At 49.1% G+C, this 12,670-nt stretch overlaps 1 protein-coding gene across 1 annotated transcript in view; it reads right to left on the reverse strand.

Annotated features, from left to right (window-relative positions):
• The window catches only part of LOC138223997 (latent-transforming growth factor beta-binding protein 3-like), a 44,273-nt gene that overhangs the window by 11,984 nt on the left and 19,619 nt on the right, over positions 1 to 12,670 (reverse strand). Inside the window, exons 11-14 of the mRNA XM_069180184.1 lie at positions 11,573 to 11,743; positions 9,936 to 10,019; positions 8,921 to 9,049; positions 1,889 to 2,017 (exon numbers count right to left, since the gene is read on the reverse strand). Coding sequence (XP_069036285.1) covers positions 1,889 to 2,017; positions 8,921 to 9,049; positions 9,936 to 10,019; positions 11,573 to 11,743 — 513 coding nt within the window. The remainder of the gene's footprint in view (positions 1 to 1,888; positions 2,018 to 8,920; positions 9,050 to 9,935; positions 10,020 to 11,572; positions 11,744 to 12,670) is intronic.

Below are 12,670 nucleotides of genomic sequence, written 5' to 3' on the forward strand. Positions count from 1 at the left end.
ATTAGTTAGCCAGAGTCGGACGGGTTCGAACCCGCACACCTCTGCCCTCTGCATCCGAGCAGAGGCTTTTCCGTGATGAGATAACAGCTTGGAGGCTGAGAAACTCGCATGGTTGACGGGTTCTTCGGTGGGGGTAGATTCTATACTTGTTTGCTGGTGTACCATGGTAAAGGTGGATTGCAGTGCAGTAAAGCATGGTAAAACCACAGTGAAAACGCAGGAAAGCTCAGCTCGCACAGGAACAAAGCTGCTGCCCATTTTTTTGGGAAAATGAACCCAAGACCAGGGGACAGGTATACCAGATGGACACAAGCAGGGGAAAGCAGGCGAAACAGAAATCCAGAGTCTGTGGTCAGAAACTGGCTGTGGTCAAAGCTGGTACTGGACACTGTAGCGAAGCACAAACAGTCTGTACAGCAAGCCGGGGTCTAAGATGAGATTACCAGTGTAGAGAGAAACCAGAGCAGGGGGTGATCCAAAAGACATGGTAGAAAACAAAACGCTGTCAGGAATCCGAGGAAGTACAAGACAGGATATGAGGGAATTATAAAATTGAGGGGCTTCGAGCGACACTCGTAGAGCAGACTCAGTCATAGAGGTCACCTCTGTACCCCCTTCCCAGCAAACCTTCTGGGAGCAGACATTCTGCACCACCTGGTGCGGCTGTTGATGCAAATCGCCCTGCAGGTGATGCAGGTTTACTGGTGGACTGCACTTCCCATGGTAACCGGTACAGTGTGACAGGCTCGTGGAGGGGTGGCTGGTTACTGTGGCAAATGCCAGCTGACCCTGCAGCGCTCCAACCCCCTCCACCCCACCCCACTTCCACAGTGGGAGCAAGCCTGACAAGTGACAACGACTGGACAGCACTGCACACACACGAACACCAAGCAGCAGCCATGTTACCCTGCAATTTACATCTGGCAAACTTCTGAAGCTCATCAGGAGTGAGCCTGGCAAGTACCTGGAGGGGAGACTCCTGGGAAAAACCAAGGTTGCTGCTGGAAGAGGTGTTAGTGGGACCAGTAGGGGGCGCTCACCCTGCGGTCTATGTGGGTCCGAATGCCCCAGTATAGAGATGGAGACACTAAACCGAGGTCCTGACTCTCTGGGGTCATTAAAAACCCCAGGGCGTTTCTCAAAAAAGTAGGGATGTTACCCCAGTGTCCTGGCCAAATTCCCCCCTGGCCTTTAGCCATCATGGCCTCCTAATAACCCCCCTCTCTGAACTGGCTCCATCACTCTGCTCTCCTCCCCACTGAGAGCTGGTGTGTGGGGAGCAGACTGGCGCCTCATCCAGGTGGGGCTGCACCCTGCTGGTGGTGGTGGGGATCCCCATGACCTGTAAAGAGCTCTGAGTGGAGCCTCCAGAAAGGCACTATATAAGTGTAAACGATTCTTATTATAATCACAGGAAACATTCATGGGGGGGTGTTGATTTTCCAGAGTTTTACTGCGCTTTCCTCCTTTCCGCGATTCTGTCAAGCTATGAAATTTCGCTCTTCCGAGTGGCGAAACTCAAGTTTTACCGCCTGCCTCCCCGACAACTGAACAAGCACACGGTGCACAAAAACCAGCTGCAGCCCGTCCGAAATTTGGGATTGGGGAATTGGGAAAGGGAGGGGGAGAAACCCGCAATCTCGATTCCTGGTGACGACCTCCTCCCGGACGCACGTGATGCCACGCTGATGGCTTCCTGCCGGCCAGTCAGCGGCCTGAAGGAGGCTATGTTGTGCCGAGGGTCGGCCCCGACCCCCTGGGCCCGTCACTAATGGGGGCACCCCCCCCCTCCTGCAGTCAGTACGTGGCCCAGCCTGGCCAGCGCCACTCCCACCCTGGCAGCAGCTAGCCCTCACGCTAAAGTTGCTCAGCAGCGTTTGATACCCACCGTCATAGACGCACTGTTTGAGCGCAGCGCTGAAGGTGAAGGGCTGAGTGCAGATGCAGTGATAGGAACCAGGCGTATTGATACACACTCCATTCTTACAATAGGATGGGTCCTGACATTCATTCACATCTGCAAGGGATCACCACAGACATGGGGGTTACACAAGGCAAAAACAATCCGGGTACATCGCACAGGTGTCTCTCTTTCTCTCCCTGCTGTCTCGCCCCAACAAGCGGCACGGGCAGGCAAAAGCAGGACCGCCTCGCCTGGGTCGAGCCCCAGCCCCTCCCCCCCCCCGGCCATGGGGGACGTGGAAGAGGGGTGGGGGGGGTAGCAAAAGAGGCATGTGTTTCGGCCCCCAGGGCGAAATCAAAGGAGGGGCTTGAAACACAACCCTTCCTCGTGCCACAGGCATGTGCGCACAACACTCGAGCAGACTCCCTGATCGGCTGGCTAGTCAGGCAACTGATCGCGCTGATGACTGCAGGTGGTGCAGGGCGGAAAAACGGGGCGGTCTCGTTGGGTGGAGGCAGTGTGGGGGAGCTGATGCTGAGACTCGAAGTGACGTCATAAAAAGGACAGAGAAACCAACAGGCTCTTTGATTTCTGGGGGTTTGATGGATGCAGATGCAGATCGATGCAGCATGACCACATACTGTATAACACCTGATACACACTCATTCCTGCTCTGCTCACATGTCACAATCTGGGTGTTTTGAGTTACTCAAAACCTGTGCTTTTCTGCGCAGCGATTTTGCACTCTGCAGGGCCTAACGGTTGAAGTCCAAACTCAAGAGATAGATCACTTTTTTGGCCATATACAATGTCTTGCATTATGAATGTGTCTTTTCACATACCCCAACTTGCTCTCCATGAGACACACAGACAGGGAGAGGGAAGTTGGGGGTCAGAGCACAGGGTCGGCCATTTATACAGCACCCCTGGAGCAGTTGGGGTGAAGGGCCTTGCTCCTTGCTCAGGGGCCCAATGGAGTAGGATATCTCTGCCGGCCGCGGGATCTGAACTGGCAACCTTCCAGCCACAGGCGCAGATCCTGAGCCACAGTGCCATCGCTCCGCCCGAACTGGTGTCAGGTTTCAAAAAACAGCACTATAAAGCCTTTTCCTTATCTTCTGTGATAGACACAGTGTCAAGGGGCCGCTGTCTATCTGATTTTCAAGGATACCTTCTATCGAGAGTCTCCTAGCCTACTTAGAACTGACAGATAAAGACGTGTATATGCTGACAATCTCTCTCAAGACAGACGAGAGATATCTTGGTAAACTGATCATTGTCTTGTGACAGTTCTGTGGCTTTCCCATCATCATTTCCTGGGGGCCAGTACTATAGTAAGCAAGTGAAAACAGAGTAGAGACCCCCTAGAGTCCACAGCAGGAGTATGGTAAAATTGTGGTAAAAGCGCAACATTTACCAGTGTAAAGATCAATAAGAGGTATCCGGTTTGCATCCTGCATTACAAATAGTGGCCAAAACACATACTGGAACACATTTATCAAATGTTAATGACCATCAACAAATATGCATTTTTAAAACGCATATCATTATATCTCAGACATCTGTCATTATATTTCAATGTATACTGATGTTACTCCCGCAATGTTAAAAGACGGATTTTAGGCTGCATTCAGATTTCCAGTATCTGGGCACTGTGCAGGATGCATGTTCTACCAATGAAGTGCATTTTCTGCACTGCAATGTTTTTTCACGTGTGCATTCGATATGTTTTTATCTCGGTCATTCCATCCGTATGGCAGCAGGTGATGTACTGTAGTTTCCATATGTGTGAACTATGGAAGGAAGGAAGACTGAGGAATGTGTGATCCCTGCTCTTGATGTGCAAACCTGTTTCTCTCAACACTGCAGACAACATTCGGAATTTGCCTCGTGGTTGGAACACGGCTGAGCTGTGTGCGTCAGTCACACTTACCTGTAACGTTCGGGAGACAGTTATCATCTCATCCTTCTGCTCTGACTGAACTGCCCCAGCTTAGATCTCCCCCCCTCCCTGGCCCTCCCTCGTTAATCGCCCATCATGGATTATTCAAGCGCAGGGGTCGTACCAATATTCATATTTTCAAAGAACCCCTTTCGCCTCTTTCAATCAGACAGGGATCGCTTGAAATTGAACGGAACCTGCCAAAACCGGGGATGGCGCAATTCGAGGTCTCCTGTCCCTCTTGTTTTCATCCTGCTGTTAATACCTATTGGCTGACGGGTGACCTCCCTCTGTCAGCCCGACTGAGGAGATCCCCTGCTCGTCTGACACCCCCGAATCTTTTGCAGGATCACGACGATCGATTTCTGCCTGGCTCGTCACGGGGCCAGGCAGGAAGAACAAGGGCACAAGTCGGAAACCACAGAGCAGTGCACTTAAAAGTGAGAACAGGGGGCAGGAGCCTCTACGCTAAGAGGAGTGGGAGTCTGGAACACGCACCCAGCCACGTCACAAAAACGAACACCCTGACCCCCTCTTATTTGTAGCTTTTTTCGCTCTTATCACAGCCTTACTGAAACCAATTTAAAAATATACCAGAGTAACAGTACAGTACATGGCCAGTAACACATTCAAAAAGGTGTCCACCCATTATGTGAAATCTGCTTATTCCTGGTAAGAGTCACAGTGACTCAACGCCTATCCCTGGACGGGCCATCGGTTCTTAAAGGGTACGCACACACGCCCAAGCACACTGGGACATTTTAAAGACCCCAACACGCCATTGGAAGACGAGGCAACAACGGAACACCAAAAAAAGAACATGCAAACTCCACACGGAAGATGCCCCAGTCCGGAACAGAATGAACCCGGGACCGAAGAGCTGCGAGGTGCTCACTGCTGTGCGTATTTAAATATCAGCGAACATATTTAACAACTAGAAGTTTCTACAGTTCCTACATTCCCTAATTTGGGTCTCTTTTGTTCTTAAAAAAAGAAAAACCACAGTAAGTGCCTCACACATGCTTTTCATTGTATGTTATATGCGATGTCTATGCTGTAAGGGGCTGACTGGTGTAACATGCACCTACAGTAGTTTAAGGGATTAATTTACCCCTGTTCGCCCTCTGATCTGGGGCTCTGGGTGAGCTCTGCTACTAAACCAGGAGCCGCGATCAGTGGAAAACCACATTCAGGAAAAGGCACGGATTTCAGATCGTCAGCGCTTGGTTCATCCCGAAACAGACCCAGGGAGAAGGACATCCAGAACAGACTAACTCAAGCCGGAAATGTCTTTAGGATGCTTCACAACATTTGGAAGTCACCCCAATATAGTACTCGCACCCTGCTGAAGCTATACCAGAGCTGTGTCTAACCCTAACTCTTCTGTATGGCTCAGAACGTTGGGGCATGGCGCAGGGAGATCTGAACCAGCTCACAACACTTCATCCCACAGGCTTGGGAAGGATCCTACGCCTCTTCCGGAACAAGGACTACCTCCGGGCGAAGAAAGGCTAGCCCCCCCAAGCCATCGAGAGAGTACGGCCACCGTCGGGAAGAGAAGACGGGGGAGACGGATCACGAGAAGGGAGAACTCCATCACTAAGACTGCCCTGCGCTGGACTCCTGAAGGGGGAAGACGCCAGCGAGGAAGACCCCGAACCACCTGGCGGAGATCTGTGGAAGGAGAACCTGCAGGCTGTGAGCCATAGCTGGGATACCATAGAAGAACTGGCTAAAGACCGACGGATCTTTGCCGCTGCTCTACAAGCCAGCAGGCGTGATATAAGAAGACCCCAGGGAGACCGGAGATGAAGGCCAAGGGAGGAGGAGGAGGTCCTGTCTTGCGGCGGTTTTCAACAGGTCCCTTTCCATTTTAAGCAACACCCGCCGGCTTAAAATCGCGCTGAAGGGGTCGGGGTGGGTTCGGGGTCGGACTGGCATCCTATCCAGGGTGTTCCCTGCCTTGTGCCTGTCGCCTGCTGGGATAGACTCTGGCCCCCCAGTGACCCTGAATTGGATAGAGCCGTTAGCAGATGGAAGAATGGCTGGAAAAGCCCTTTAATTTGTGAGAGTCCCCAGCACAGTGCCAGCTGTACCTGTTGGTTTACGCAACGAAGGCAGAAGAGAAGACATAAAATCTTCGTCCCCTGCATGATCGCCCCAGACGCTCACACGACAAGACAAGAAGAAAGGCTTGTTATCCGTCTCTCTGACTGGACTTGTCAACTCTCTCCCCTGCTTTCCCAGTTACTATCATTTCCAGGTATGGAGACCGAGACCGGATAATAGCTGAGCTACAAACTGCATTGCCTTCGAGGAACGCCCGGAAGGCAAAGAAAAAAGCTATTTTCCTTTTCGGAATCAGAAGTTCACCTCATTGACCGTTCGCCTAGTTAACTAGTTAACGATTTGGCTGTTGTGACCTTTGCGGTAGTGAGTTGTTCGTTTTTCTGAGGACGTCATCCAGCTGTTTCTTGAAAGACGTTCAGCTTCAACCACATGGCTGGGCAGCTTGTTCCACACTCCCACCCCCCTTTGTGTAAAGAAGAGCTTCCTGTCCTGACTGGAGGATCCCATCCAGCTGTTTCTTGAAAGCAGTTCAGCTTCAACCACATGGCTGGGCAGCTTGTTCCCCCTCTCCCACCACCCTTTGTGTAAAGTGGTCCTGACTGTCTGGAGGATCTCATCCAGCTGTGTCTTGAGAGATGCCAGGGTATCGGCTTTAATCAGATGGCTGGGCCCCCCTCCCACCACCCTTTGTGTAAAGTGGCCCTGTCCTGACTGGAGGATCTCACCCAGCTGTGTCTTGAGACAGGGTAGGGGCTTCAACCCCACCGCCACACTCCCACCGCCCTCTGTGTAAAGAAGGGCCCCGTTTTCGGTTTTAAATGCGTTCCCACACAGCTTCCACTTGTGCTCTCTGGTTTGGGTTTCACTCTTCAGTCGCTGACTGGAAATCAGCTGCGCTAAGGAAAGTTGGGGATACCTCAGACCAGCTCTGGGGGTGCTCAGGCAGACAGGAGCCTGTGCTTGGGAGCAGGCAGTCAGGCCAACCAGCAACCAACAAGCTCAGGATGATGGGATGATACTCTTACTGGCCGAGCTGATCAGCTACCACTGAGGTAAACAGACTGTGCCAGTGGATTGCAGAACGACCACCCTTGCGTGAGACGTGTTTGATTTGATCAATGAAGGGAACTCGTCTCTGTCTTCTGCAATGCTCCAGTGATTTACAGGGCAAACTCGCCACCGTTGGATGTCTGCTCCAAAATCTGGAAAAATATTACCCCTTTTTTTATTTTGTTTTCCCAATTTGGGGTTTTATTCTGGAGGGCTAAGAAAACCGTCCCAGGACCTGCTTTTATAAAGCCTCCCGCAGGATCTGTCTTTGTTCTATGAGTTTCAGCAGGAGGAGACGAGGAAAAACCCTGGGGAAAAAAACTGCGGCACTCCACACATGCTACAACTTGCAAAACTGACTTTCGAAGAAAGAAAACGGAATGTTGTTTGTTGTTTTGTTTTTCTAATTTTTGTGTTGGCTGTTCGTTTCTAGTGTGTGTAGTGAGACAAACACAAAAAGTTCAGACTTGGTGCCCTAGGAGTTCCCTTGAATTCAAGCCTCTGCTGTCAGAACTTTCCAAGTTACAGGGGAACTGCAACACCATTTTTAAATTTTGAGGTCAGAAAAAGTCGGTAGTGATGAGTGCATTTCAAACTACGGTGAAAGTTAATTGCACGGTAACTTGTAAAACCTCCTGTTTTCATCATTTCCAGGTCTGCTCAGCACCATGTTTCTGCGATTCAGAACGAGGCAGCAGGACTTCTGGTGAGGTGGAGCGGCCCTGTGACCCGGTAAACAAGCAGGCTTGTGGATCCAGCTCTTCTAATCCATTAGAAATACTGCTCTCCTTTTCCAGACGGTTTCACTGACAAATACTACTCACCGGTTAACTCTGCCTGCAGATCACGCTGGAACATTTCTGCAGTGAAATGTCTGCTGCTCAACCTGTACTTATTCCCTCGTACATCTCAGTACATTAGTCAGTACAGGGACTAGAGAGCAGGAAGGGCCGCTTCACATCTCAGTACATCAGTCAGCACAGGGACTAGAGAGCAGGAAGGGCCGCTTCACATCTCAGTACATTAGTCATCACAGGGACTAGTGAGCAAGAAGGGCTGCTTCAAGTCGCAGCTCTCATGAAATCTCGACAACATGGCAACCTTACAGTACTTTCACAAAGTTCATGATTGTAGACTTAATTTGGAATTTGTCTTTTTTTCTAAAACGTCAATGAATTGATTGCATTACGAGATTAAATAAACTGGTGTGAGACGTTAGGACTGCAGCTCCCCTTATATGATCAGCAAGACGTATAAAGGTGGAAACTGCCTCTAGACTGCGGAGAGTGGGTGACGTTTGAAACAGTTTTCTCTCTCTCGAGCCTCTTTGAGGTAAAGGCACTGTTTGGTACCCTGTTGAGAAACCGCTGGTCGGGGCCAAGGAACGAGAGTGAGAGTTCAAACGAATTGTGGCATGAAAGTGGCCCTTCCTGCTCACTGTACCCCTGCAACTGTAAGCAAATGAGAAACATGGTCTCCTAACAATGTTAATTATTATGAGTGTGTTTTAGTCAGTCGGCAGCTTGCTCTTTTATTCCAATGCTTTAAAGTACCTAAAAAACGTGTTGCCTTGTACGTGCCGGTTTGATGAAAATATTTTACTGCTAATATCGTAGTGAAATTCGCTTGGTCTAAAGAATGTTTACAGTGTTAATAGGGCTGTTTTTGCATCAATGACAGCAATATGGCGTTACGCATACTTTGAAACTTTGTCTCTTTTTGGATGTAAACTGGAGCTTGTACACCTGCCCGTGTACTTGGTAGTTTCATTGTGGTTTTACATGCATTCATCACTGCCAGGCATCATAACCCCGAAATGTAAAAATAGCTCTGCAGTTCCCTTTTAAGATGACCTCTATGCGCCCTCTTGTGGCTTTGGGTAGAACTACCAGCTACATCTCACCTACCTCTGACTAAAGCTCAGACAGGCACCACAATAGAGAGAACTGAATTACCAATGCACTCCAGCAGGTTACTGTCGTAGTAGAAGCCTTGCTGACAGTAACACTCATACCCAGGCTGTGTATTCACACAGTGGCCTTCTTTACAGATCTCTTCCTTGAACAGCACACACTCGTCGATATCTGCCAAGACACAGAGAGAAACCGAAACACCCAGCAGGAATGAGACAGAGCATTCATGTGAGAAGAGAGAGCCTGAAACTGCACCTACTGTGTGCCAACAGATGCCCATGCCCTCAGGAGAGCTTATTCCCCTGAAGTGCTCAGTTTGGCAAAAACCATTAAGATATGTTTAATAATAATATTAATCGACTCAAAGCTCTTTACAGGTAATAGGGATCCCCTCCACCACCAGCAGTGTGTACCCCCACATGGATGATGCGCCAGAACGCTCCCCACACCCCAGCTCTCAGTGGGGAGGAGAGCAGAGTGATGGAGCCAGTTCAGAGAGGGGGGTTATTAGGAGGCCATGATGGGTAAAGGCCAGGGGGGAAATTTGGGGATTTTTTAATGACCACAGAGAATCAGGGCCTCATTTGTCTCATTTGAAGGACGGCACCTTTTTACAGTCTAGTGTCCCCGTCACTATACTGGGGCATTAGGACCCACACAGATCACAGGGTGAGCGCCCCCTACTGGTCCCACTAACACCTCTTCCAGCAGCACCTTTATCTTTCCCAGGAGGTTTCCCAGTCAGGTACAGGCCAGGCTCACAGCTGCTTTTGTTTGAATACAATTAGACTTTGCATTTTCCACCACAATGCTGGAGAAGGGTGGCTGTTGTTGTTGACAAGCAGTTTATTGAAGCACTTATGCGGAGAAATTAAATCTGCAGGATCTCTATAGTGCACTCCAACAATAAACATGTCGGGCACATTAATTACATTAAGTAATACATTTTGTGCTGTCTAAGACAAAACAAACAAAACAGCTTGTTTTGGAGGGGGAAGTTCAGCTGTATAACAGAAATAGGGGTGTGTATGTATCTCTTGTTTTAGCGAGAACCTACCTCTGTGCGCTGGCAGCCCATACTCTGTGATGCTCTCCTCGATGTAGAAGCCTCTTCCAATCGGACACAGGGAGTGGAACTCCGCTGCGGAAAACAAGCATCGGAAAGGAGCTTCAGGGAAAGAACACGACGGTGTCACAGTTTAAAGCACTGCTGCCTCGCAGCGCTTGGGCCCTGGGTTCAGATGTGGACCTGGGGTGCTTGTCTGGGTGGTTTGCATGTTCCCCCTGTGATCATGTGGGTTTCCTCCCACAGCCCAGAGACGTGCTAGTAGGTTAACTGGCTTCTGGGCAAATTTGCCCTGATATGAGTGTGTGTATGTGTCAGTGTGTGCCCTGCGATGTATTGACTCTTGCTGGGATAGGCCCCAGCTCCTCTGTGACCCTAAAATGGAAGAAGCTGTTTAAAAAAGGATGGAAGGCTCATTAGGGTTCACACTGCTGGTCCAGATGTACACCGTTTTTTTACTCGTTACACACACCTTTCCATAAGTGAATTGTTATTTCACCATTCTATTATTATTATTATTATTGTGTTCCAGGATAACTGAAACAAACACCTTAGACCGTTAGACCGTTCCCTTAAGTCAAGCTAGCAGGCAGCACAACGACTTTCTCTGAAACTAGATGCTGGAATTTATATTCTCCAGGTCCATATGTTCTTCTGCCTTGTCCTGTGCTGTGCCTGTCCTCGATCTATTCATGAGAACACTGAGGGTATGCCTGTTCATACAAGCAGGGTCTCAATGTCTGCAAAATGAATGATTTATTCTGTCCACTGGGGGGTTTGGGCTGGAATCAGAGCAGAGCTGGATAAAAATGAGACAAAGGTTGCTCATTTCAATGTCCAAATGATCTTGCACAGAAGATATGAATCTGAGATGAATCTGTAGTAGTTTCTGAGCTGCCCAAGTACCAGCAGCTCAGCCTGCACTGGAATGGACGCTCCAGGTTCTGTGTCAGCTGTGTGGGGAATGACAGTTTTATTGCCCACTTCATTACAGTGGGGCATGCTGATCACAGAGCAGAGAGAGAGAGGGATTCACGTTGTTTATTGTAGCTGATTACTACACATTTGTGATTGTTGTTGTTTGTTTTAGTTGATCAGTATTATTTTACTTAACTTAAAGCCAATGCATTAGTGTTTTGTTATATAAGAGCTTTACTTATGTCTTTTAAACTGAGTACTATACTATAAACTGCAGTAGATTATGTGGTGGTATAAATGACTTAGACTTTGTTGTATGTGAATCTGGCAACCGGCGATGGTTCTCTGCACCAAACCTTCGGGAATGTCTAGACCCTGCTATACCATTCTTTTTTATGTGACTGGGGTGACTGATCCTGCTCAATGATGAACAGAAGTTTAAATAGAAAGAATCACGACTATATCTAATTTAGCAAAGTTAGAAAGCTTTGATACTGCCTAGCTTCAGAACCAATTTAATTAGGCCTCATTCCTTAGTATCAGTCTCTTATTTTTTTGCACATTATTGGTGGAAATAAAGCTGCACTGACGTTTGAACTGATAAGACTGAATTTAATATATTTCCCCATTCATTTTAAAGGCTTGTTGCAAAACTGGACACACACACAGAAGTGGGCTGAGTTAAGGGTGGGGGGAGTAGACGGTCGTACCGGAATTGTGGACGGGACAGGGGTAGATCTCGCACCTGTCCCCCCAGCCCACCCCGACGGTGCAGCAGCATTCCTGCTTGGTGATGTTGACGGCCAGGACACTGTCGCAGAATACTGTGTCGTCCAGGTTCAGATAGCACTCCTTCTTGTCGTCGTCGTCCGTCTCGATCTCTGCAGAAGAAAACAGGAGCTTGTAATGCTGGCACCCCCCCCCCCTCTCTGGATCACCACTGAGCCCCACAGCTAGCATTGCCACAGCATCCAGAGGAGTTTCTACTGGTTGCAGGGGTTACCTGATCCGACAGGAAGCCTGTTCCACCTGTCCACCATTTATGACCCAACCCATCTCAGGTAGAGCAGGCTTCCTGTCGGATCACGTAACCCTGGCAACCAGTATCTTAGCAGTGCTCTGGGCTCTGTTATAGAATTTTGCCCTGAACCACAGCTGAGTTCCCAAGCTTTGTGTTCCCTCCCTTGTGTTACTCTATTGGCTTCCTAGCCTACCTTTGTCTCAATTTCACCTTTCCACTTGTGCTTCGCTGTCGAGTCTACTTGGATTTCATTCTTCCTTTGTTAGACCACAGCTCTGGACTGTTTGCTTGCTCGTATCCACTGTGCTGCATCCTCGAACCGCTGCTTTTCCCCCCATATAAGCAGCGGCCACTACAAAGCTGGCTAGCTTGCCTTCACTCGTGACCTCCTTGTATAAAAGCATGTTCTCCAGCTGCCCATGGTCTGAGCAGTCCTTGTTTCCTCTTGCAATTCTGTGCACTCGAAGCAAAGGTCTTGGTTTCAGAAGGAGAAGATTTGTTTCAGGGAGTCTTTAGCACTGGATCTGGTGAGGATCCTTTTAGCGGGGTGTAGCAAGGTGCCTGTTTATTCCACCCCAAGCCACAAGAGAGCACCCATGTCTTCTCAGTTCTCTGAATGTGGTTCCTCTCTTAGTGAGCAGTGGTATGGAAACAACATCACCAACAACCTGCCAGCTCATGTTTCCTGTTAGCGGGTGGAAAATCCAACACTTGATTTCCCAGCTTATCGCTTTGAAACACACAGATCCAATGCATGATGAATTCCCAGCTAATCACGTTTAAAGAC

This window comes from Lepisosteus oculatus, chromosome 18 (genome assembly GCF_040954835.1).
Source record: "Lepisosteus oculatus isolate fLepOcu1 chromosome 18, fLepOcu1.hap2, whole genome shotgun sequence".
NCBI lineage: Eukaryota > Metazoa > Chordata > Actinopteri > Semionotiformes > Lepisosteidae > Lepisosteus > Lepisosteus oculatus.